Genomic DNA, 25,744 nt, shown 5'->3' on the forward strand with positions numbered 1-25,744 from the left:
ATACAAAATGCTTTTATATGTGTGAAACATTGCATATATATTATTTTTATTAGAAATGCATTATATTACACATATATTTTCACAATATCCTTTAAGGTTAAAAAAAAAAAAATTGTTTTTTTTGTAAAATTTTATGTTATATGTACACACACAATTGTATACATTTTTGTATTAAATTTTACAAAATGGTGAAAAAAATTAATAGAGGATTTATGGAATATAATAAAAATTAACATAAAACAAAACACATAAAATTGTAAAAGTATATATAATCCTTAGCAGGACATGTTAATAAAATGAAGAAAAAATAATAAAATAAAATAATAATAGATTTAATATCATGCAAAATAAATTAAATATATAAAGTATACCCAGTGTTACACTTTTAACACTGCATCATCATGATATAAACAAAATATTGTGTTATTAATTTAAAAAAATATATACTTGTATTTTTTTAAAAAAATGAAAAATTTCATGTATTTGTTTAAATATATAACTCGGTTTCGCTTTTTTTTAAATGCGTAAAAAAGTGGAAGTAAAAAAGGAAATTAATTTGAAAAAAAATTGCATATATATTGTTATACTTTATGAATAAAACACATTTATTTGTGTATAAATACTAAAGTTATTTTATTGAAAAATATGAGTATTAAAAATTAGTATATCATATCATAATATTAAGTTTTTGAAAGAGAGACTAAAAGCGAATGTATTTGAAGTATGCTAACATGTACATATATTTTACTACACATTTTTGAGAAAAGTTCTGAACGTACATGTTTTTTTTTTTTTTTTTTTTTTTTTTGTATATATATGTACAATGAAATATAAAACATATGAAACGAATATGTACTTGTGTATGTAACTAGCTAGGGGAGTATGTTCATAAATATGAACAACTCATATAGAAGGAATATAAAGATATTATATTATTTTATTTTTTAATATTATAAATAAAAAAAAAAAAATGGATCCATTAATGAAAAATAGCGAAACAGAAAGCAACTTTTTCATAAAGTCTTTCTTTGAATCCTTATCAAATTTTGTAAAAAATGTAAAGATTGAAATTAAAGATATATTTGAATTACTTAATTACCCATGTGTGTATCATAATAATAAAAAAAAATTTAGCATTAATGATTATGAGGATCATAAAAATTCAATAACAACAAATATTATAAGTAAAATTGACAAAAAAAATATTGATAACTTTCGACAATATCAAAATAAATTAGAAAAAATTCTAGAAAACATTAAAATGCTTAATGAAAAATATAAAATGGACGTACCATTATTATTCATTATTGAAAATTTAATAACATTACATTTAATTAATGAATATAAAATAAATAATATAGTAAAAAAAATTCAAGATCACAATATTTCTATGCCTGAACTAAGTAGCGATTTACCAAATAATTTAATACAAACTCTCGAAGTAGAAGAAGATGAAAACCAAAATTATTTATATGATAGATTAAAGGAAACAAATAACTTATCAATAAATAGTTATGCAGTTAAACAATTGATAGAAAATGCAAATATACGAATAAACTTTTCAAAAATAGAGGAACCAAACAAAGAAAGGTATTTTAATACCAATCAAATAAAATATAGTGCAAACTATTTGAATAAATCATATGATTCTGGTATATTTAAAACTGAAAAAGATGAAATTAATCTATCAGAGGAACCAAACAATCTTATAGATAGTATGATGAAAGAAGATGAAATAAGTAGTATACACCATACAAATGAAAAACAAGACAATGTTAATACTATCCCAAATAAAATTGATGAAAAACAGAATATTATTGAAAATATTGGGTTGTCTGAGGAAACATTAAAATTGCTTAATTTATTACCTAAAAAGAAGAAGGAAGAAGATAATTAAAAAATAAAGAGATCATAAAAATGTATAAAAGTAAAATAGTTATATGCATGTAAATAAATGGATTAATTTATTTTTCTGAACAGAAAGAAAAAAAAATACTAAAATAATAAAATACTAAAATAATAAAATAAATTGTGTGTGTGCATGTATATATTTATTACATACCTACTTTATATTATAATATACCTTTTAATTTTATAACTATATTATTTATTTAATTATGTATATATGGTAATATACATTTATAAATTTAATAATCCACATATTTCTATATTTAACTATATGTAATAAAATATTAACGCTAATAATTTTTTTATTTTTTTGTATTCCATGTTCATAATTTTTTTAGTTGAATGTTCAACAGTTAATAAAAACTACTTTTTTTAAATTAAAAAAATATTAATGATAATATAATTTTGTCAAAATTTTCTGAACAGACATATTTTAACTTAAATTTGATTATTAACAATTGTCTGAATATTAATAAAGTAAATACACAAAAATATCAAAAATATCAAAAATATCAAAAATACCAAAAATACCAAAAATATCAAAAATATCAAAAATACCAAAAATATCAAAAATATCAAAAATATCAAAAATATCCAAAAAATATCCAAAAAATATCCAAAAAATAACAATACAATACAATACAATACAACACAATACAATACAATACAATACATACAATAATGAATTATGATTTTAGTTTGCAATCTTGTTGTGACAAAAATCAAAATACAACATATATAACTATTTTATGTTGTGCATTAGTAAATATAATATGTTGGAAATGTAAATTTTTAGAGCCATTTAAATTGTTGACTGTTTTTTTGCATGAATTTTCTCATGCATCCGCTTGTTGGATAACCGGAGGCAAGGTGAAGGGGATAGGTTAAAAATGAAGAAATAAATTAAAAAAAATATATTTGAATAATACATACATAATGATGTTCATCGTGTATAATTGGATGTATAGATCTATTTTGTTCTGCTCAATTTCAGTTAACTTTTATTTTATGCACCATGTGTGTATAGCAAAATGAAAAATTTCGACATGAATAATAGCATTTGTGAATATTCAAGTTTAAATGCTTAAGTAGATACATATTATATATATATACACACATGATGTACCCGATTTTTCTATTACATGTTATACCCGATTTTTCTATTACATGTCATATTATATATATTTGCTTTCTTTTCAAAACATATAGAGGTAAATAGAGATCATGGAGGGTGCACAAATACCATAGGTGGAGATATGTTTTTCATTCTTCCAGCAGGATATATTGGGTCATGTTTTTATGGAATGTTTTTTATTTTAATGGCATATATTAACAAATGGACCTTATTAGCATCAGCAGTATTTTTATGTTTTTTATTATTAATTGTATTAACATTTTATGCAAAAAATTTTTTTTTACGATTTCTTTGTATTTTATTTTTGGGTATAATAATAGGAACATGGGGTATTGGTGTGTCTTTTAACGAATCAAAATATTGGCCCTTAAAAGTGATAATGACATTTATGGGGGTTTTAAATGAAATGTATAGTATGGTAGATATTTTTGATGATTTAATCACAAGAACAACACCCGAATCAGATGCATATAAATATGCAAAATTAACAAAATGCAATTCTAAATTTTGTGGAGTATTATGGTGTGTAATTAATTTAGGTTTTATTATTCTGACAATGTATTTAATAGGTGCTATTCATGTAAAGCCATTTGAAAACTAATATTATTTTTCCTCATTATTATTTGACACATATAAAAACATTTTGTTCTTAATTTCGATGATAATATTTTTATATATTCATTTAAATTTATGTTTTTACAACTTGACTCATTAATTCGTTTAAAAAAAAATTAATAAGTAAAATTTTGAAATTCCATTTAAATGTGAACAAATAAGACCGCCCTATAATAAAGGGCTACATATCATATTTGAGAAAATAAACAAAATGGTTAAATATTTTGAGATTTTGAGATTTTTCTCTTTAATTTTTACTTTGACCAAATAAATGGATATAAAAAAAAAGTTAACGAATACCATTTTTTGTGTATAGAAAAATGAATTAATTTTATGGGGATAATTAGTTGTACATTTGTAATAAAATTTAAAAATTATTATAATAAGTTTGGAAACAAATCGCATATCAACAATTACCTTACCAAAAAATGTCACAACAATTTTATTCTTAACTCGTATGTAGAAATTTTAAGAAATGTGGTTTTAAGCTAATAAATAAATATAATTAAAAGGGATAATGTGGGGAACATTAAAAAAAAAAATATTATTTTTGAGAATCTCAAATAGATCGTTTTGCATATATATAAATAATAGCCCTTTTCCATTATTTTTACATTTAAATTATGTGAGAATGTATTGAAGAGAGAAAGGTATTGAAAAATGTTCATGACAAAATAAACTGTATGTGCTTTAAAAAAAATATAAAATTGGTGAGGAATATTTTTTGGAGCTTTACATTTTTTTTCCTATTTATAAAAATATTTTTATGAAGGTATACGAATTAAAAAGTTCTACGAATTATTAACTTGTTGTTACAATTAAAGAATAATTTAAAATATAATTAAAAATTTATATTAATAAAATGGAAAAATAATTTTTATATATTTATTGTGATGTTATTTAAATGTGAAAATTTTATTATATAATATTTTTTTTTTTTTTTTTTTGGAGTAACATGAAATATGGCCAAGTTGTTGTAGGTCCCGCGGGAAGTGGGAAAACAAATTATTGTAAGCTAATGAAAGAATTTATGAAAATAAAAAAAAGAAATTGTTATCTTGTTAATTTAGATAGTGCAAATGAAGAATATTATTATGAGAAAAAGAAAAAAGCTATAAATACAACTTCAAATATTGAAAAAGAACTAAATGATTATTATAATACAATATATGATATAGATATACGAAATTATGTAGAAGTAGATAGTTTAATGGAAAATGAAATGTTAGGACCAAATTGTGCATTATTAAAAAGTATTGAATTATTATATGAAAATAGTAATTTATTAGAAGATGAATTAAATAATTATGATGATGATGATAATTATTTTATAATTGATACTCCTGGACAAATCGAATTATATACACATACAGATTATTTTAAAAAAATTTTAGATATTTTTACATATCAAAATATAAAATTAATTGTAGTCTTTTTGATAGATATTTCTTTTATTAGCTCAAATACAAAATTATTATCAGCATATTTGACAAGTTTATCAACAATGATCAATTTTGAATTACCACACATTAACATATTAACAAAATGTGATCTTTTAATAAGCAAAAATTATTATCAAGAATTTAAAAAATTTAAATATAATAATAATTTTTTTTTTCAAAAAAAGTTATATAGAAAAATTAATAAAAAATTAAAAAAAATTAAAAATAGCCAAAAAAAAAGAGACGGATTTGATGATGATCATAATAATAATGATGAAAATTATGATGATTCATTTTTCAAAGAACTTGAATATATTAATAATACTGATGAACTTTCCTTTAAAGAAGAATATATTTGGGGTTCAGATTATACAAGTAGAAGTGGTTCTAGTATTTCATATGCATCTTTATCAGATGGAAAAAGTAAATATGATAATAATTTATCAGAAAATTATAGTAGTGATGTTTCTGATGAAATTGAAGAAAAAATTTACAAAAAAAATTATGACAAATTAAATGATATATTATCACTTGATCCTCATGATATTATTATAACAGCAAGTAAATGTATGTCTAAAAAATATTATAAATTAAATTCAGCTTTTGCTAATATTATTGAAGATTTTAACTTAGTTTCATTTATTCCTTTAAATATATATGATGATGATAATGTAGATTTTATTATAAATTCAATTGACGTTATAATTCAATATGGAGAAGACAAAGATGTCAACGATAATTATGATATGTAAAAATATCTTAATTTAACTTAAAAAAATAATATATAAAAATATATTGTCATTGCTTCAATTCGCTATTTTAAACAATATGTATTATGTTCGATTAGTTGTAAAAACGTAATAATAGGAAAATAGGAAGCACAAGGAAGTTAGCCAAAACAGTCAAAGACGCGCATGGATAAGCTGTAGTACTAAAAATGCAGAAATGAAGTGATGAAGTGATGAAGTGGTGAAGTGATGAAGTGGTGAAGTGATGAAGTGGTGAAGTGATGAAGTGATGAAGTGGTGAAGTGATGAAGTGGTGAAGTGATGAAGTGATGAAGACAAATTACAAATCGCCACTTTTTATGTTAAGCGATTTAATGTTATACGGATTGACACCTAATATCCCCATATACTTATCCAAAAGATATCGTGTTATTTCTGAAAACACAATATTAATGTCTTCAAAAAACTTGCCTTCAATGTTTAATATAATAATATTATTTTCTATATTAATTAATTCAAGTATACTATGTTCAGTAAAATAAAAAGATTTTTCTTTTTTAAAATTTTCTAATGTTTCTTTTACTTCTTCTTTTGTTGGTATATAATTATATTGAGTTCTAAAAATATTTGAATTAGTTTTATTATTTGATTGAATATTATCTTCATTATTATTTTCTCTTAAATTAAACTTTTTTTCTGATATATATTTTTTTTTTATGCTATGTAAAAAAAAAGTATTATTCTTTTTTAAAATTTTGGAATTTATTGCAAAGTTGTTATTGCAAAGTGAATTATTTTTCCCTTTAAGAAATGTGACATTCCAAGACAAGCATTTTAAAGTTATTGTCGAAAAAGTTAAAAAAAATAAAATTATTATTTTCATTATTACATTTCACTAAGTTTAACTGTGTTGAATAAAAAGTCAAATATATGGGCATGCACACACACAATATGTATCTCTAATGTATATACTATGTGTATATATGTAATAAATATTTATGGGCCTACAAAATCGGCTAAAAAGTAATACAATATTAATATAGCCCTTTTTCGGCTATTTAATAAAAAAAATTATCACATTTAAAAAAAAAAAGAATAATATGTTGTATTATTTCACTTATTTAGTAATACTAAAAAATATTTTTATTTTTAAATAATTAGCTAGTAGCATTAGCTATTTAGCTTGTTTTGTTAATATCAATATTAACATTTTTTTTATATTTTTAAAAATTAAAAAAAAAAAAAAATATTATTAATATATTATTGTTAAAATATTATTAAGCTATTTATTAGGGGTGTGCTTATTTTATAAAACGATATTTTAAAAATCGTATGCCACACCAATATTCACAATTTCTACAAAAGGGTACCATGTATGTATAGGGGTTATCACTGCCCTTTCGCTATTATCATCACTATTCTTTCGTTACCCTTTCACTATTCTTTCGCTACCATTTCACTATTGTTATCTTGCTTGTTTTTACCCTTTTATTAATAGCCAATTTTATATGACCACTTTTTTTTTTTTTTTTTTTTTTTTTTTTTTGCTAGCCAATTGGCATTTCATAAAAATATACTTTGGCAATATTGGAAAAAAAAATTTTAACTTTCAAAATGTTAATAGAACGAATTTATAATTATATTTTATATGAACTTTGATTGTTTTGATTTATTGAATTTCCAGCTAAAGTTCTTTGCATTTTCGTTGTTTTATTTATACTTTTTTTCAAATTTAAATGTTCCTTTTCCAATGCTGTAAAATTCTAGGTATATACAACAATAGTAAAAAAAAAAAAAAAAAAAAAAAAAAAAAATATATATATATTATATATATTACATATGTGTGTGTGTGTAAAGCTTGTTCTGATTAATCTATTTTTAAAGTATGTGACATAATTTGGGTAGAGAAATAAATGAATATAAAAATATATATGTGTATTACTTTTTGAAGTAACTTGTGTTTATTTTTTAAATGTGTTAATGTTAAATTCTCGCTATTGTTTATTATTTCCTTTATATTGTCCTATAATTTTTATGAAATATAAAATAAATTGGACATATCTTTGTAAACCTATCATTATCATTATTATTATCATCATTATTATATACACACACAAACGATGTTATTATTACTTATGAAAGTTGTATATACCTTTTTTTTTTTAATGTTTTCTTCATTTGATTTAATCAGATTACTAATTTCAAGTTCATGTTTTAATTTTACTTTTTCTTGTTCTTGTTCAAATTCTTTTAATTTTGAAAATAATTTATTTAACTGTAAACTAAGGAAATACAAAATTGACTTATGATTTATTAAATTAATAAAATAGTAGCCTATATATATATACACATAATTTTTAGCATTGTATTATTAGTATAGATATATTTTTATTAAAAAAAAATAAATTTTATTTTATTACTCCTTAGAAGATATTTGAGATCTCAATTCAGTATGCTTATTTTCCAATTCTTTTAACTTTTTTACATGTTCTCTCTGAAAATGTGCATGTACATATGAGTATATATAAATTCGAAAGCAGGCTGGCATAATAAACATTATATTATGTTTTATTATGTTGTATTCATTTCTGTTTAACCGTTTGGGTTTCGTATAGCTCGAGTTCTTTACTGTATTTATTTTCCATATTTCTTATTTTTTCTTCTAAGCTCCCCTTTTCTATAATATATATATATATATATGAAATAAAAATAGAAATGAGTAGACATATATGTAGGTAAACAAACAAATGCATGTATGTATGGTTGTATATTGGAAATGTGGTCAACGATATAGAATAAAACATATTTTACCATTTTATCGTTCTTTCATTTTTTTTAACATGTCTATTGAGGTGTTAAATAATATTACCTTGGTCTTTTTCCTTTTTAAGGTTTTCTATTTTTTTCTTATAATTTGCGTTTTGTTTTTTTACAATTTCATAACTATTTATTTTGTTAAAAAAAAAAATATAATTTATGTAAATAGCTATATTGAATTAGTAAGAAAGGAAAAAAAAATATTTATGAATACTTATGAATATTTATGAATACTTATGAATATTTATGAATACTTATGAATATTTATGAATACTTATGAATATTTATGAATACTTATGAATATTTATGAATATTAATAGAAATAACATAAATGATCTTGTTTAAATAAAATATAATTTGGGGGGATTATTTTACTTTTCTGTACAATTTTGTTTATTTACTAATTCATCAGTGTATTTAGAAATATACTGTGATAGCTCTAAATTATCTAAAGTTATTAACGAATATGAAAATGTAGATATATTTTGAATGTGTAAAGATGATACATGTATTTGTAATAAATTACAAAAAGAGATGTACATCAAGATAATTTGTTACATTTCTATATACATACTTTTCCTTTCCCTTTCATATTTTTCCTTAATGCAATTAATGTTTTTCAACGCATCAGAGAAACTTAATTCATTTTTTTTTTTTTCATCTAAAATATGTTCATATGATTTTTCTAATTCTATACAACTCTTTAAAAAGTAGTTAACGTCAAATTTGCATAAGTGGCTGTCTTTCATATTTGAAGGGTATAGAAATAAAATAAAATAAAGTAAAATAAAGTAAAATAAAATAAAATAAAATAATTTTTACAAAATGAAAAGGGTGTCGCAGCTAGTTAAGAACAATTATATGCAATGAATTCCGATATATACAAATGTTAACTATTAATACAGAAAAAGAACAAAAAAAAAAAGCATGTAACCTTAATGGTGTGTTAAATTTTACAATAATTAAAAATATTTTTATATAAGTATAATTTTTTGGGGGTGTATATACATTGAAAATTTGTCTTTATATATTAAAAAAATTGTAATCATGTGTAGACATAATTGTATGTATGCATGTATGCACGTATGCATGTGTGAAGGCACTATTTAGTGGTGTTATACAATTTTAAAGTGTAGCAAAATTGTATAAAATATCCAAAGTTTATAAAAAGGTTTTAAAAAAAAAAAAAAAAAAAAAAATTGTTTCTTAAAAAAAGTTGATATTGAAATGCTTTGCAATTAAGTGGATTAACACATTTTATCAGGTGCACAAATAGGAAAGCTTAAATGAAATGGAGTATGAGACAATATAAATGATTGTTGCTACGCATCTAAGATTAGTATGGATTCAAATAATTATACATACATACATACATATATATATATATATATACATACATATATATATTTTTTTTGAAAAAATAAATGTGCATTAGTATTAATTAACTGGCTTCATTGTAGGAAATAAAATGACATCTTTAATACTATTTTTATTTGTTAAAAACATTGTTATTCTGTCAATACCTAAGCCTAAACCTCCTGTAGGCGGTAATCCATATTCTAAAGATGTACAAAAAGCTGCATCACAATGAAAAGCTTCAGTATCACCTTTTTCTTTATCTTTTTGTTGAGAAGCAAAACATTCTTTTTGTTTAAATGGGTCATTTAATTCTGTATATGCATTTAAAACTTCTTTTCCACATATAAACATTTCTAATCTTTCCGTTAATCCAGGTTTTGATCTATGATACTTAGCAAGAGGACTCATAATTTGAGGATGTTCAATTATAAAAAATGGTTGATTTTGATAAATATTTTCAATAAAATGTGATGCTAATTGATCTAATAATTTTGCAGCAGTAGGTGGATTAGGCATTTCAATGTTATTTTCTTTTATTATATTAATCATTTTATTTATAGTTTCTGGTGAATCAAAAGGTTGGTCTAATTTTACTTTTGTAATTTTTTCTAATTCTTCAACTAAAGATATTTTTGGATATGGTGGTGTAAAATCAATCTCAATTGGATCATTTTCAGGTCCATCTTTATTATATAATATTTTATATGAACCAAATAAATGATATACTAATTTTGAAAAGAATTCTTCTGACCATTTAATTAAATCATAATAATCGGCATATGCCCAATAAAATTCACAAGATGTAAATTCAGGATTATGTGTATTATCAATTCCTTCATTTCTGAAAACTTTTCCAATTTCATATACTCTATCTAATCCACCAACTATTAACATTTTTAATGGTAATTCAGTAGCAATTCTTAAATATAGGTCGAGATCTAGGTCGTTATGATGTGTAATAAATGGACGTGCACTAGCACCACCTGCCATTAAATTCATAGATGGTGTTTCTACTTCTATAAAACCTTGATTATTTAAAAAATTTCTTAAAAAATTAATTATTTTTGTTCTAGTAATAAATACATTTCTAGTAGATTCATTAATAAGTAAATCTAAATATCTTTGTCTATATCTTATTTCTGTATCTTTTAGTCCATATTTCATAGGTAACATATGTAAACATGGAGATAAAACTATAGTTTCTTTTGGGAATATACTAAGTTCGCCTTTTTTACTTTTTCCAGGGAATCCAATAATACCTACGATATCTCCTCTTTTTATTTTATCATAACATTCTACAAAATTTGATTTTTCTTTATCATGAAATGAATAATTAGCTAATACTTGTATTCTTTTTCCATCTCCTACCAAATCAAAAAATCTTAATTTTTGTCCAGAAGATGAAACTCTCATTATACGTCCTGTCATATTTAAAATAGTTTCTTCTAAATGTTCTCCATTTTGTAAATCTTTATATTTTTCAATAAAATCAGGGATAGTAATTGTTCTTTCAAATTTATGTGGATATGTATTTATTCCTTTTTCTTGTTGACTTAAAATTAATTTTGATCTATTTTCAAAATATAATCTTGGGTCTAATTCTGCATCATCTTCTTTATTTGCATTCCTATAAAATTTACGATACAAATTATATGATAACTCAAAAATAGGATATACAATTATACAAACATTTATTCATTATAATTTTATAACATTTATTCATTATAAGTTTATAACATTTATTCGTTATAAGTTTATAACATTTATTCGTTATAATTTTATAACATTTATTCATTATAATTTTATAAGTTAGTATATCCACATTTTTTAAAATAAGCAAATATTGTAAAAGATGAGGATAAAGATTTGTTATCAATTTGGGCTTTTAAATATTACTACACTAAGAATTATACAAACCATAGTAATATAAAAGTGCCAGGATGTATAGCTTATATTGTTTAGTATCAAAAATATATCTATTTATACGTATGCAATTATAATAGGCTTACATTGGGGGGGGGTTAGCTTTTTTTTGATCAGAAATGACATGCTCTCTTTTTTCAGTCATTGTTGTAAATTGAACTTTGATAATATTTGTTTTAAAATTATGTTCGAATAAAGTAAGGAACTTATTATTAAAAAAAAATTGTCGATTCAAATTTTTATTTTTTAAAATAGGTAAAAATAATAGTGTTAGCATATGCATATATAAATAGAGTATATTTTGTGATTTATTATTATTTTGGCTATTTTATATTATTTTTAATTTTTTTTTTTTTTTTAAATATAAATAAAGATAATGATAGAATCATGAATATAAAGATTAATAAATGCACATATAAATATTCTCTGGTATTTTTTTTTTTTACCACTTAATTAAATATATATTATATTTATTTTTACTATTTCAAGGGTTTTATTAAAAAAAACAGCGGCATATATATGTATACAAAAATATTTTGTTTAAATTAACATATCTTGATTTAATTTATAATTTATTTTAAAACTTATATTTTTACTATTTTTTTCATTTTAACAAACTTTTATTTTTATTTGAAAAAATCAGTGTATTATTATATTTCACAACTATATATACATATATATCATATATATCATATTTTTTATTTTTTATTTTTATTTTTTTATTTTTTATTTTTTATTTTTTATTTTTATTTTTTATTTTTTTTTTTTTTTTTTTTTATTTGTTCTACACCTTACTCACCCCTTAAATGTATTATTAATTGTGGAAATAATGAAAAGAAATTTAACAAATAAATATGGAAAATATTAAAAATTCAATTTTCTTTTTTATTTATACCAAATATTAAATAGTTCAATGTTAGCATGTGTTAAAATAATAATTATAAACCTATTCTTTTAAAGGAAATATATATGTCTCTTCAATTCTAACACTTTAAATTTTTAAAAATATTTTTATAAAAAAAATTATAAGACAGTGCAAGAAGGTTTCGTAAGTAAGCAAAAAAAAGAATATATATATGTATGTATATATATATGTATGTATATATATATGTATGTATATATATGTATGTATGTATGTATGTATGTATGTATGCATATGTTACACCTCTTTGACAGTTTTATTTTTGGCAACTCGTTACACTATAAGCGTACTAAGTTGAGGTAAAGAAATTGCGTAACCATGATACTTATATTTAAAATATAATAATATTTAAAAAATATAATAAATAAAACAATGCTTATGTGGTACAAATAGTTTGAAAACAGAGTGAAATAAGATAATAAAAAATGATAAAATAAAAAATGATAAATAAAAATGATAAAATAAAAATGATAAAATAAAAATGATAAAATAAAAATGATAAAAAAAAAATGTAATTTATAAGATAACACGGATGTAGGAGATGTAGATGTAGGAGATATAGTAAAAAAAAAAATTATATTTTTTGTCCATATTCTTATTCCGCTTCATCTTTTTTTCTGTAAAAAATGATCAAATAAAAACGGTTAAAATGGGGAAACATTTATCTATAGCACTATGTGCATGTGTCTGTACATATACATATCGATATAAAAATCATGATAATAAATAGTGTGGTAACATATGTTTCTTACGCTTCCATAATAAGGGTTATAGTATCCCCTTTTAATAAAATTTTCCCCAATTCTTTTTTTGTATTTTTTTTAACGGAAATTTCTTTTGACTCATCTAAAACCATGTTCATGTATTCGTCAAAGCCCTAAAAAGGAGGAAAAGGATGAAAAAAAATGAAAAAAGGGGAAAAAAGGATAAAAAATGGTGGAAAGAATGTGAAAAGAATGTGGAAAAAATGGTGGAAAAATGTGGAAAGAATGTGGAAAAAATGGTGGAAAGAATGTGAAAAGAATGTGGAAAGAATGTGAAAAGAATGTGATATTATATATGATGTATGCATATGGGAACTTGTTTTGAAATTCAACATTTTTCTTAAAACTAACAAGAATTTTTCCTTCAATTCTAGTATGGGGTTTATCATATAGCCAAATCTGTACAACCGTTTGATTCGTGAAAAACCGAAATATTTGGTTCTAAAAAAAAGAAAGACAAATAATAAATTAAGAGCATGAGCATGATGGAAATGATGAGCATGGTGGAAATGTAGTAATGTTTCCAAGAAAAGTTACTACAAATAAAGTAAAAAAATAATAACAAAATATCCTATTTAGTTTTTATTTTGTGTGAATATAGAAATAATATTACTATTGGCTGGGTCATAATCTTTTGTAATTTTTTATTCGTAGTTGCCATTTTGCTTATAAAATATGTGTATTTAAAATATTAAAAAAAAGAATTAAAAAAATATAGGATACTATTTAAGATTGTTTTATAGTTATTCCTTTTGTGAAATAAGAAGATATATATTTAATGTTTTATACATATGTATGTACGTTCATATAATAAATGTATTACTACTAATTGTATATTTCATATTTTAAATATGTAAAAATAGGCAATATTCAAAATGTATAAGATAGATATTAACTATATTTATATGTATGCTTATTTAAAACGGAAAAAAAAAAAAAAATCATAAAACTTATCCTTTTTCTTGTAAAAAAATGAAATAAATTTTTACGAGGAATTAAACTTTTATGTCGATTAATTTTATATATTTTTTTTAACGAATTAAATAAATATTAATGATAAAATATAATTTAATATTTTTGATATTTCATAACGCCAGAAAATATTCAATTTATGTATCCTACACGTATTAACTATTAGCAACACAAATGCTATTTTTTTTGAGAATAAAATTTGTAGCGAATTATTAAATTTGAGAAAAAAAAAAAAAAAAAAAAATAATAAAATTGTGAAAAATTATGAAAAATCATGAAAAATTATGAAAAATTGTGAAAAATTGTGAAAAATAAAAACAACTTAATTGTCCCTACTAAAATAAATATTAAAAGGTTGGGCCTTTAAAACGAAATAAAAGAGTTGAGATTATTTAATGGAGGTACCCAAAAATTAAAAAAAAAAAATTGTTTGATGATAGTGATGTATATAATACATGATGAAAAACAAAAAAGAAAAGGCAGAGATAAAAGAAAAGGCAGAGATAAAAGAAAAAAAGATTGAAAAAAAGATTGAAAAAAAGATTAAAAAAAAGAGTAAAAAAAAGAGTAAAAAAAATGCAGATACAAATGAATTGCAAAAGTATATGGATAAACTATGGGGGTTTAGTTCATCAGAAGAAGATGAAAAAAATGTAGAAAAAAAATATGGAAATAGAAATATAACCGATTATAAAAAAGAAAAAGAATATACCGATGATGATGTTTTAAAAAATAAACTATACCAGAATAGTGACACGAATAGTGATACGAATAGTGATCAGAATAGTAATAAATTATTAACAAAATCGGTGAAAGAAATAAATAATATAAATAAGTATGGTAGCGAATTATGCGATACTGAAGAAGAAAAAGACGAACATACCGAATTGAATAGCAACGAAATTGTAGATAATAACTTTTTATTTAATTTTGGAAATTCAAAAAATAATAAATCAAAACAAATTAAAAAAGATAAAAAAAAAGTATCTTTTGATAAAACAACGGAAATTAAGAAAGATAGTATAATGGATAGTAACAAAAGTAATAATTTTTATAAAAATCAAGATGAAAAAAAAAATAAGTTTGAAAAATTATCCTTAAACAAAATAAAAATGAATACACAAGATAATGATAAAAATAAAGAAAAAGAATATAAAGAGAAAAGAGAAATGAAAAAAACATTTATGGATGCTGTCCATGAAATTCGAAAAATAGCTATACCACATTTAAACAAATTTCAACGAAAGAATGTAGAAAATCATCAAGTTAAATTATTAGGTGGTAAATTTGATAAAAGCCAAAAAATTCATTATCCTGAACTTATGCAACGAAAAAAATCAATAAAAAAATATATATCTAAAAGAAAAGAAACTGAAAAAATATTAGGTGTAAAACTCCAAACAGGTGATAGTATTGATATGCATGATGTTCTTAGGAAAAAAAATAAAAATAAAAATAAAAAATATAAAAAAAAAATAAATTTATTTTAACTATTACATTTATAATACTTTTAAACTAGTTATCATTTTTTTTTTGTAAATATAATTTTTCACATTTTTTAAAAAATTCTTATACTAATCAATTTGGTGAAATGTAAATGTAAAAGTGTACATATTTGTTCGTAATTTTGTTTGTTATTCGTAATTGATTGCTTTTACTTTATTTTACTTAATTTTTACTTTATTTTTTTTACTTTATTTTATTAAACTCACATTTGGGATTATTTTATAACATCATTAGTTTGATATTGTTAAATTGTTTTTATCGAATTATGAATATTTTTTTTTTAAACATTAACAAAAATAAACTTGTTATAATTTATGCTTAACTTGTTATAATTTATGCTTAACTTTTTATAATTTATGCTTAACTTTTTATAATTTATGCTTAAGTAATATTGATAAATAAATCAAGTTTAAACATTTTTTTTAATTATGTTATAGAAAATTTTAGATTAAGAATTCTTTTCTATAATTATGAAAGGAATATAAATAAAAATTTTGTTTATTTATTACTCCTATGACAAATAAATCAGTTTTATATTTGTGTGTATTTGTATATTACACATTCACGATTACATTTCTTATATATAAAGGAGAATGCTGAAATTGAGTGGTGGTTTTGTTAATGTTACGCTTACATTGAAATGTGAAAGTAAACAAATGGGCAAATGAGCAAGTAAATAAGTATATATGCATATATATTTATATATATATTTATATATATATATATTTATATATAGTGAGGCAGAATAAAAGGGTATGGCCCCATATTTGTAGTAATAAAATTAACAATTTTCATAGTTTAAAATATGAGCGAATTCGAGAAATTTAAACGGCAAATTTCATTGTGGGGAAAAGAACATCAAGAAATGTTAATGAATAGTTATGTTTATTTTTTAGGAAGTGGATTAATTATTTTTGAAATTTCCAAAGGATTAATGTTGAGCGGAATAAACAACTTAACAATTATAGACGATCAAAAGATATGTGAAAATGATTTAAAATATTATATGTTTTATTATAATTCAAATAAAATAAATGAATATACATGTAATATAATAAAAGAGAATTTGTTAAATATAAATAAAAATGCTAATATTAAATGTATTATTAATAACCCTATTGAATATTTTTATAAAAATATAATAAATGATAATAATTATGATATATTAATATGTAATTTGTCTGTAAAAAATAATTTAAAGATTGAAAAAATGTGTGCAAAATTTAATAAAAAGGTAATTACTTGTAATGTTAATAATGTTATAGGATATTTAAATGTGAAAATAGGAAAACATTTATATATGGAAAAAAATAAAATAAATAAATTTAATTTAAGTTATGATGATAATATATATTCCTTTTCTTATTATTATAACATAGCTTTATCATTATATGATGATTTAAAAAAATATATAAATAATGTAGATTATTCAGATTTTCAAACTAATGGGGAATTAAATAAAATAATATTTTTAGTTAAAATTTATCATGATTTCCCTTGTGGAATAAATGAGACAAAAAAATGTCAAAAAATAATAAAATGTGTTAAGGACAAAATAAAATTAACAAATATAAATTTTGATAACTTGAACAAAGTGAACAATTTTATTTATTTATCAGATATAAAAAAAAGAATAAAATTGATTTTGCAAAATAATAATTATAGTACTAAACAAATGTATAATCATATATATTTTTTTTTAATTGTCTATAAAAGTTTTATAAAAAAAAAAAATTATATGCCATATTTATATAATAACAACGATGATTATGATGATACTAAAAATGTAGAAACATTTCGAGGGGTAAACGATATTAAAATTCTTTTGAAAAAAAGAAAATATGAAGATGAAAAAGAACTAAAATTATTAATTATGAAAAAAAAAAAAAAATATAACTTTAAAAAAAATTTTGAAATTTCACATTTTGTCTATTTATTCTCAAATTTTTTTTATATAAATTTTATTAATAATGAAGAAATAAACAATGAAAAAAAAATATTAATGGAAAACTTTTTGTATTTTTGTTATTTATATGATACATCCTCTAATATTTCTTATAAAAATAATATTAGTTTAAATAATAATGAGAAATATATTTTCCCTAGTTTATCATATAATATGAAGGATGAAAGGAATTTGGATTTGATAAGTAATGAATTTCTACTTTGTAATAATAAAAAAGATTTGTTAAATTTTAGAAAGGATATAAGTTTTAATAATATTAAAAAAGAAGAAGAAATAATAAAACAAAACTGTAGTTATAATAAAAAATATATTCCATTTTTTTTTAAAATAAATGATGAAAAATTGCAAAACTTGTCTTATGTTGATATCAATGTAAATATATTATTAGAAAAAATACAAATTGGTAATAAATTATTTGAAGATCTTAATAACCTTAAACATATTTGTTCAAATTATGTAATTATAGTTATTTCAGGATTAATAACACAAGAAGTTATAAAAATATGTTCATTTTATTTAAAGCCACATGTAAATTACTATTTTTTTAAGTCAGGTTGTTTATGATTTGAGCTAGCCAATAAGTGTGTAAAAAAAAAAAAAAAAATTAATAATAAATAAAAATAGCTATAAAATAACAAAAAATAACTATCAAAATAGCTATAAAAAAAACTATCAAAATAGCTATAAAAATAACTATCAAAATAACAATCAAAATAACAATCAAGATAAAGAGCTTTTGCAAAGGGACAATTCGTGTACTATTCCAAACTTGTTCATAAAATACGATTGAACGGAATTAGGATCTTTGTCTGAACGCATAAAGATATATATGTATATATACATTTCACATATTTTTATTATTTTTAAAAAATGTGTGTGCATGGAGGTATTTCACAAAATATGGTATGGCAAATAGTCAAACGGGTTGGAAAAAATGAAAGACAAATTTAATAAGGAGTTAAAAGGAAAAACATAAAAATATATTACCAAAAAATTATGAAAAAGTATAAAAACTAAAACATAATAAAACTAAAGAAATAATACTAATATGAACAAAATAAATATGTAATTAATTTTTCATTTTTTATGAATTTCAAATCAAATAAATGCTAAAAAAAAATTAAAAAAATATATAAACGTAATTAAAGGGAGAGTATATCAAATAAATATTATTTATGGTATATTTGTTATAGAGTTAGGAATATTATTTCGTTCATAAGATGATTTATAAGTTACACTGTTTCGATTATATTTGACATGAACTGCAGGCTCAAAATGCATTTCTGAAAAAAAATATATTAGAAAATAATTAGGATATTCTTCAAAATCCATTTTAGGAAAAAATAATTTTGTTGAATCATGCATAAATGTAATTAAACCAATGTTAAACATTTTTTGAAAAGCATTATAATCAGTTTCGTCTCCCCAATGTGAATGTCCTGGTCTTGTCCTTTCATAAAATAATGCTAACGCTTTTTGGTGCATTGTTTTTGTTTCAATAAGTACAGAATTATGTGTAAAATGATAATCATTATTGAGTATCGAATGGTAAGATAATTCATCTCCATGTAAGTTAAATATCAAACTATAGGTTTTTTTTTTATCGCTTTTTCTTATTAATTCTTTGTTAAAAGTTGTACATACAACTACACCATATAAATCATTATTATGATAACTTTTCAAATTAAATGGATGAGATAATTGTTTTTTTATATTACTAAAATTAAAAAATGGGAAGACATCACCTCTTTTGGGAATTTCTTTGAAAGGATGTGAAGATAAAACTTTTGATTTTAATAATTTTCCTTTTAATCTTGGAACTAATTCTATAGGAATACTATTATCTTTTATCTCAGTTATATTATTTTCTTTAAGTGATATTAATTTGAAAAAAATTAATTCATACATTCTGTTATTTAATCCACTGATATCTTCTAAAATTTCATCATAATTATATTCTATAGGATTATTTAATTCATAATTTGTAGCATTTACTCTATTACTTTCTTTAGTAGCATTCTTTACATTATCAAAGTAGTCCATAATACGATCGTAGTCATCTTTAGAAGCACTGGGTGCACTATTAATGTAGTCATTAATATTATCGGTTTCGGCTTTAGAAGTACTGGGTGCACTATCAATGTGGTCAATAATGTTATCGGATTCGGCTTTAGAAGTACTGGGTGGAGTATTAGCGTAATCAATGTTGGTAGCATATTCAGATGTAGAAGTACTGGGTGGAGTATTAGCGTAGTCAATGTTGCTAGCATATTCAGATGTACTATTTATTTCTAAATTGGTCGGTGGTTGTAATACTCCTTGATGATTTTTTGGTTTATGTTTTAAATCTACAAGCTCAATTGATGGTGAATTTTGAGATGAGCGTGTTTGTTTTTTTTTATCAGTTTTTAAATTTTTTATTGAAGAATTTTGACTGTTTTGTGGTGCATCAGTGTTTTTATATGAATCGTCATCATCTTTTCCCTTAAAAATTGATTTTAGTTTTTTTTTGAAAAATGATCCCACATCGAGGATTTTTAAAAATGGATAATTCGACTTGAGCATTTTAACTAATGAATGTTTTTTTAAATGGTAATTTGAAATTTCGAGATCCGATAAAATTTCGAGCATACTTCGTATGGATTGAGAATCTAAATCTTCATCTTTGGTATAACCAGGGAAATATTTAATAGTATAATATGTGGTTATATATCTAAGATCAATTGTATTAAATATTGTTTGTTTAGGATATTTCCTTACATTTTCTAAATACCAAGGAACAAATTTGGTTTCAGGTACATGTTCAGTAGGAGTATAATTCGGAATTTCAATTCCATTATGATATAATAAATGTTTAACTGTATAAAAAAAACAATCACCATTTCCATTTATATCAATATGACATAATGTTTCATTATGTGGATGAAAATATGAGATCCAATTTTCTGATGTAACTCCATAATCGTGTTTCAAACATAATTGTTCTAATTTACGTTCAGGATGGTCAAATACTCCACTAGTTCTATATACTCTCAAATCTGACATAGTTTTAATTAAATTTTGAAAAACAGGATCATTTTCTTTTGTTATTTGTTGAGCAGTTTCTAATAAATTTATATCACGTTTTGTTAAATAATCTGTAAATTTTACATTAAATTTCTTAGTATCTGGATCTATTTGAATTAATAAAATATATAATCCTGTAGATAGTTCAAAATGTATAGATACTGATAAATTTATGTATTTTTTAATCCTATAATATCCATCAAAATATTTTACACGATCTTCAGGAGTAGTTCTAACCGATCTAAATATATTATTGAAATAAGCACGTGCCCCATTTAGATCATCATTATATTCATCTAATTCGGATGATAAAACATATTTATTAAATAAATATTTATAGTTATCATCTAAGAAAAAAAGAAAATCAACTATTTCGTTTTTAGATTTTTCATAAAAGGCATAATTAGATATATTTTCTATATTTAATGGTTTGAATCTTTTTGTAATTTCTGTATCTTTAAGTTTTTTTTTAGATTTTGTTAAAAAACTTTTTAATAAAAGAATCACATCGTAATATTCGCTACTATATTCTATTACAGCGTTAGTTGTGTCATATACTATTGCAACAACATTTGATTTTTTGTGGTTTTCTATAGGATCACTGTTTAACGCTGCTGATATTAATATACTATGTACACATTTTGTATATATTGTTGCTAATATTAATGTGTAGAAATATAAGATTAATTTGTTTATCTCCATTTATCTCAAGTTTATAAAATTATATAAGTATTGGTAAATGAATTACTTGTTTTATTTTATTATTTTTTTTTTTTTGTCTTGCTTAGTCTTTCCTTTGTCATTGCAAAGAAAACATATCTTCAATTTCACATATTAAAAGAGTATATAAATTTATACAAAAAAATTCGATTTATATAATGTTTACACTTATGTAAGTGTGGCTTTCCTTTTGTTTGCCTATATCATTATATGTTTATATATCTTATGTGCATATATCGTATATGTACATTTGCAACTGTGGTAATATTACTGAAACGGTTTAAAAAAAATACTTGTTTAAAAAAAAAAGTTATTTAAAAATAATATTGCATATAAATTTTATACAAACTTTGCACCGTGTATATTGTGCATGAATTAATTAAAATATAAATACTAAAGCAGTTAAAAAAAAATATATATATAAATTTGTGATATGCAATTGACTAATATTAAACAACAATTTGCAGTTTAAACAAACTTTTATCATAACATATATATTTTTTTTCAAATAAAGTATTGCATAATTATATTACATATGATAAAAAAAATAATAATATTTTATCATAACCATAAAAAGAGTTATTTAATTAATGATAGATTAATTTTTTTCTTTTTATACTGAAAACAATATTATAATTTTTTTAGTGCATGAATTTTGAAATAAAAAAAAAAAAAAAAAAAAACGTGTTGCAATTTATGCATATTTATAAATTAAAAAAAAAAAAGTAATAAAAAATATTTGAACATGTTTACTCTATTAATTAATTAGTTTTATTATTGTATAATAATAAAACATTAATAATTTGTTTATTAAATGAAGAATTAAAATAAATGTTAAAAAAATATTATTTTGTCTTTTATATTCTTATATATATTCCCAACAAATCCTGACATGTATATGTATGTATGTATGTATATATATATGCGTAGTAAAATACCCATTTTAAATATATAAATAAATCTATATATGTTGCTAAAAAATAAGTTTACCTTACTATTTTACCCTGTAATTGTACATTTATAACTATATTTATATTTACGTACATAATAATATTTATATTTATAACTATATTTACATTTACGTACATAATATTTACATTTACGTACATAATATTTACATTTACGTACATAATATTTACATTTACGTACATAATATTTACATTTACGTACATAATATTTATATTTACGTACATAATAATATAAGGTTTTGGGATTAATGTGTGTATGGGTCTATGGAAATATAAAAGCATTAATAAATAAAATTTAAATATAAAAAATATGTATAAATATACTCTATGCATAACATTTTTTATATGTTTGTTATTTGAATTTAATTATATTATGCACATATTTAATAGTCCTTATTTGGTAGTCCTTATTTAATTTATAAAATAGTTGTATTTTCGCATAAAGCACATGCCCAATGTTGCACACTCTCTAATATGTTGCTTTCCTACATATAAGTTGTAAAATTAAAAGAAATGACAAAATAAATTAGGGAATAAAATGTAGAAAAATATAATAAAAACAAAGCAAATACTAAAACAGCCGTTGTAAAGTATCATATTAAATGGTCATAATTTTTAAAGAAATAAATAAGCGAATATTTTTACTAAAAGACTTTTATTTTATTAGGTAAAGAAATAAACAGTTATTCATAAAGAAATATATATATATGTATATATTCTTATGTGGATTTATATTTTAGATTATTTATTAACACAAATATGATTAGTAAAATGTTACAACCAATATTTTTTTCGTTTTTTCTTTTTTTCTTTTTTTGGTGGGGTGGATAAGGGGAATAACATCATTGAACTGTTAAAAATAAGGTTTTATAAACTTGAAAAAAATAATTTCATGTAAGATGGAAGTAAAATGGTATTATTTATATTTGCCTGCGCATTAGTGCTTATATAAAATTCAAAGAAATATTTATATAAAGAAATATTTATATAAAGAAATATTTATAGAAATTTATGTCTATAAATATGTATAATATAATTAAAGACATTAACCATTTTAATGTAACTATAATTTTTTTATAAATACTTACACTTTGAGAAAATGGAATAAAATTCCACAAAATTAAAATAATTAAACATTTGAGAATTAATTAAAAAAAAAATATATATAAACAATTTTTTATAGTTGAATGTCATTGCTTTTTTGTGTTGATAAGATTAAAAATTTTTTTTTTTTTTTTTTTTATAATTGTGTCTAGTTATTTATGTGGAACATTTAGAATGTTGTTAATAATAATTTAATTATTTATATCATGTGTCTTAATATATATATTTAGTATTATTTTTGGTTTTATCGAAAAGTAATAAATATATTCATTAATTAAAATACAAACTAAAAGAAACGGTATAGAAATATTACAAATATAAAAAATGTGGAATAAATATTTGTTGTTACTTGTGTGCATTGCCCTATGTATCCAAGGGCGTCCACCTACCAAAGTTAACAAAAAAGGGACTGTAAGAAGTTTTAAAAAAAAAATAGGTAGATATGCTAAAAATTACAAACAATCATATCTATTAAAAGAAGATGGAGTATTAGGAAATTATAAAATAGATGCTTATGTTCATTGTGATCCTGATTTTGAAAAAGAATTTAAATGGAACTTATATAAAAATAGTCATAAAGCTAATGATTTTTCTTTAAGGCGATGTCAATTGAGAAGGAAATTTAATAAAATGTATGATGATGAAAGTTTTTCAGTTAAAAAATTTTTTTCGGATGCAAATATAATATATCAACAATTTGTTCGTAAATATTCTACCTATAAACTTAACGTAACTCTCAAAAAAAATCATCGTATAGAAATAGAAAAAAAGAAAGATTTATCAAATTCAATTATGAACTCTTTAAGTAGTTTGGTTGTTACTAAAAAAACACAATTTACGTCAGATATTCCTAGATGGAGATTAAGTTTTAATTATATTACAGGAAAAAAAAGATTAATTATAATTGATCCTAAACATTTACCCGGAGTAAATATGCGCATATTTTATGTTATAGTTAGCTATCGAAGGTGTAAGTTTTTTTTTTTAGAAATATTCTATGTTCATATTTGTGTAATATATACTACACACGAAATATTACTAAGCTAGCTAGCTAGCTATTTGGACTTTTTATGTAATTTTTTTTTTTTTTTTTTTTTTTTTTTTTGATAGATTACTCACGATTGTTTAATACCATTGGTGATATATACATCCAATTTGAGGGAGAATTTAAAAAACATAAAGTGGGATATTTCACTATGAATCCAATGTAAAAAATAATATTTTTTTAAAGTAGCATTTCTTTATCAAGCTAGGATATATATATATGTGCATATATAATATATACACATTTGAAAGTTTCAAGGTTGAACTTTAGAAATGATGGGACCTTTAATTTTTCATTAATTCAAAAGGTTTTGACTTTGAACTTCTTATGTTAATTTTAATCTGAGTTTATAACATTTTTATTTTTATTCATTTATACGATTTTATAATACACAAATATTTATCGTCATTTATTTTTTTTTACAGAAAACAAAGAGAATAGATTGTTAAGTTGTATAGGCTTGTATTGAATTTTTCATTTTGCATAAGAATGAGAAGAACATGGATGAATGCAGATTATATCTATAATATATGTATTATATATTGTATGTGCACTAATATATGAAATTTTATATATTCTTTGTGAATAACAAGACGTAGTATATAATTATATTTTTTATATTTTAATATTTTTTGGCTTTATTTTTTTTTTTGACCATCTTAGTATTTTATATACGACTAAAACATATGCCTATATAAGTGCATATATTTCAGTTTATGGCAAATCATAGTTTGTGCAAAATTCTTATAATTAGAATGAATTTATTTGATAAAATTAATTTGAA

At 21.3% G+C, this 25,744-nt stretch overlaps 11 protein-coding genes across 11 annotated transcripts; 6 read left to right on the forward strand and 5 right to left on the reverse strand.

Annotated features, from left to right (window-relative positions):
- Positions 1-970: 970 nt before the first annotated feature.
- Positions 971-1,897, forward strand: PY17X_1368100 (conserved Plasmodium protein, unknown function; the record flags this gene model as incomplete). The annotated part of the gene is made up of 1 exon (XM_723968.2): positions 971-1,897. One exon carries the CDS (start codon positions 971-973, stop codon positions 1,895-1,897), a length of 927 nt encoding a protein of 308 aa, XP_729061.2.
- Positions 1,898-2,589: 692 nt separating this feature from the next.
- On the forward strand, positions 2,590-3,644 carry PY17X_1368200 (peptidase, putative; the record flags this gene model as incomplete). Its single annotated transcript, XM_022957333.1, has 2 exons — positions 2,590-2,791; positions 3,118-3,644. 2 exons carry the CDS (start codon positions 2,590-2,592, stop codon positions 3,642-3,644), a joined length of 729 nt encoding a protein of 242 aa, XP_022813767.1.
- A 969-nt stretch (positions 3,645-4,613) lies between these two features.
- On the forward strand, positions 4,614-5,852 carry PY17X_1368300 (GPN-loop GTPase, putative; the record flags this gene model as incomplete). Its single annotated transcript, XM_723970.1, has 1 exon — positions 4,614-5,852. One exon carries the CDS (start codon positions 4,614-4,616, stop codon positions 5,850-5,852), a length of 1,239 nt encoding a protein of 412 aa, XP_729063.1.
- A 316-nt stretch (positions 5,853-6,168) lies between these two features.
- PY17X_1368400 (conserved Plasmodium protein, unknown function) lies at positions 6,169-6,711 on the reverse strand (the record flags this gene model as incomplete). The annotated part of the gene is made up of 1 exon (XM_022957335.1): positions 6,169-6,711. The coding sequence occupies one exon, from the start codon at positions 6,709-6,711 to the stop codon at positions 6,169-6,171; it is 543 nt and encodes a 180-aa protein (XP_022813768.1).
- A 754-nt stretch (positions 6,712-7,465) lies between these two features.
- Positions 7,466-9,394, reverse strand: PY17X_1368500 (conserved Plasmodium protein, unknown function; the record flags this gene model as incomplete). The annotated part of the gene is made up of 8 exons (XM_022957336.1): positions 7,466-7,591; positions 7,771-7,851; positions 7,981-8,110; positions 8,249-8,322; positions 8,426-8,505; positions 8,698-8,771; positions 9,021-9,093; positions 9,220-9,394. The coding sequence occupies 8 exons, from the start codon at positions 9,392-9,394 to the stop codon at positions 7,466-7,468; spliced, it is 813 nt and encodes a 270-aa protein (XP_022813769.1).
- A 688-nt stretch (positions 9,395-10,082) lies between these two features.
- PY17X_1368600 (lysine--tRNA ligase, putative) lies at positions 10,083-12,204 on the reverse strand (the record flags this gene model as incomplete). The annotated part of the gene is made up of 2 exons (XM_723971.1): positions 10,083-11,631; positions 12,014-12,204. The coding sequence occupies 2 exons, from the start codon at positions 12,202-12,204 to the stop codon at positions 10,083-10,085; spliced, it is 1,740 nt and encodes a 579-aa protein (XP_729064.1).
- Positions 12,205-13,444: 1,240 nt separating this feature from the next.
- On the reverse strand, positions 13,445-14,274 carry PY17X_1368700 (small nuclear ribonucleoprotein E, putative; the record flags this gene model as incomplete). The annotated part of the gene is made up of 4 exons (XM_022957337.1): positions 13,445-13,466; positions 13,602-13,726; positions 13,965-14,054; positions 14,227-14,274. The coding sequence occupies 4 exons, from the start codon at positions 14,272-14,274 to the stop codon at positions 13,445-13,447; spliced, it is 285 nt and encodes a 94-aa protein (XP_022813770.1).
- A 766-nt stretch (positions 14,275-15,040) lies between these two features.
- Positions 15,041-16,075, forward strand: PY17X_1368800 (conserved protein, unknown function; the record flags this gene model as incomplete). The annotated part of the gene is made up of 1 exon (XM_720990.2): positions 15,041-16,075. One exon carries the CDS (start codon positions 15,041-15,043, stop codon positions 16,073-16,075), a length of 1,035 nt encoding a protein of 344 aa, XP_726083.2.
- Positions 16,076-16,896: 821 nt separating this feature from the next.
- Positions 16,897-18,621, forward strand: PY17X_1368900 (ubiquitin-activating enzyme E1, putative; the record flags this gene model as incomplete). The annotated part of the gene is made up of 1 exon (XM_022957338.1): positions 16,897-18,621. The coding sequence occupies one exon, from the start codon at positions 16,897-16,899 to the stop codon at positions 18,619-18,621; it is 1,725 nt and encodes a 574-aa protein (XP_022813771.1).
- Positions 18,622-19,230: 609 nt separating this feature from the next.
- Positions 19,231-21,825, reverse strand: PY17X_1369000 (conserved Plasmodium protein, unknown function; the record flags this gene model as incomplete). The annotated part of the gene is made up of 1 exon (XM_722648.2): positions 19,231-21,825. The coding sequence occupies one exon, from the start codon at positions 21,823-21,825 to the stop codon at positions 19,231-19,233; it is 2,595 nt and encodes an 864-aa protein (XP_727741.2).
- A 2,414-nt stretch (positions 21,826-24,239) lies between these two features.
- PY17X_1369100 (conserved Plasmodium protein, unknown function) lies at positions 24,240-25,126 on the forward strand (the record flags this gene model as incomplete). Its single annotated transcript, XM_722649.1, has 2 exons — positions 24,240-24,885; positions 25,026-25,126. 2 exons carry the CDS (start codon positions 24,240-24,242, stop codon positions 25,124-25,126), a joined length of 747 nt encoding a protein of 248 aa, XP_727742.1.
- Positions 25,127-25,744: the final 618 nt, after the last annotated feature.

The sequence above is a fragment of the Plasmodium yoelii genome (assembly GCF_900002385.2).
Source record: "Plasmodium yoelii strain 17X genome assembly, chromosome: 13".
NCBI classification, from domain to species: domain Eukaryota; phylum Apicomplexa; class Aconoidasida; order Haemosporida; family Plasmodiidae; genus Plasmodium; species Plasmodium yoelii.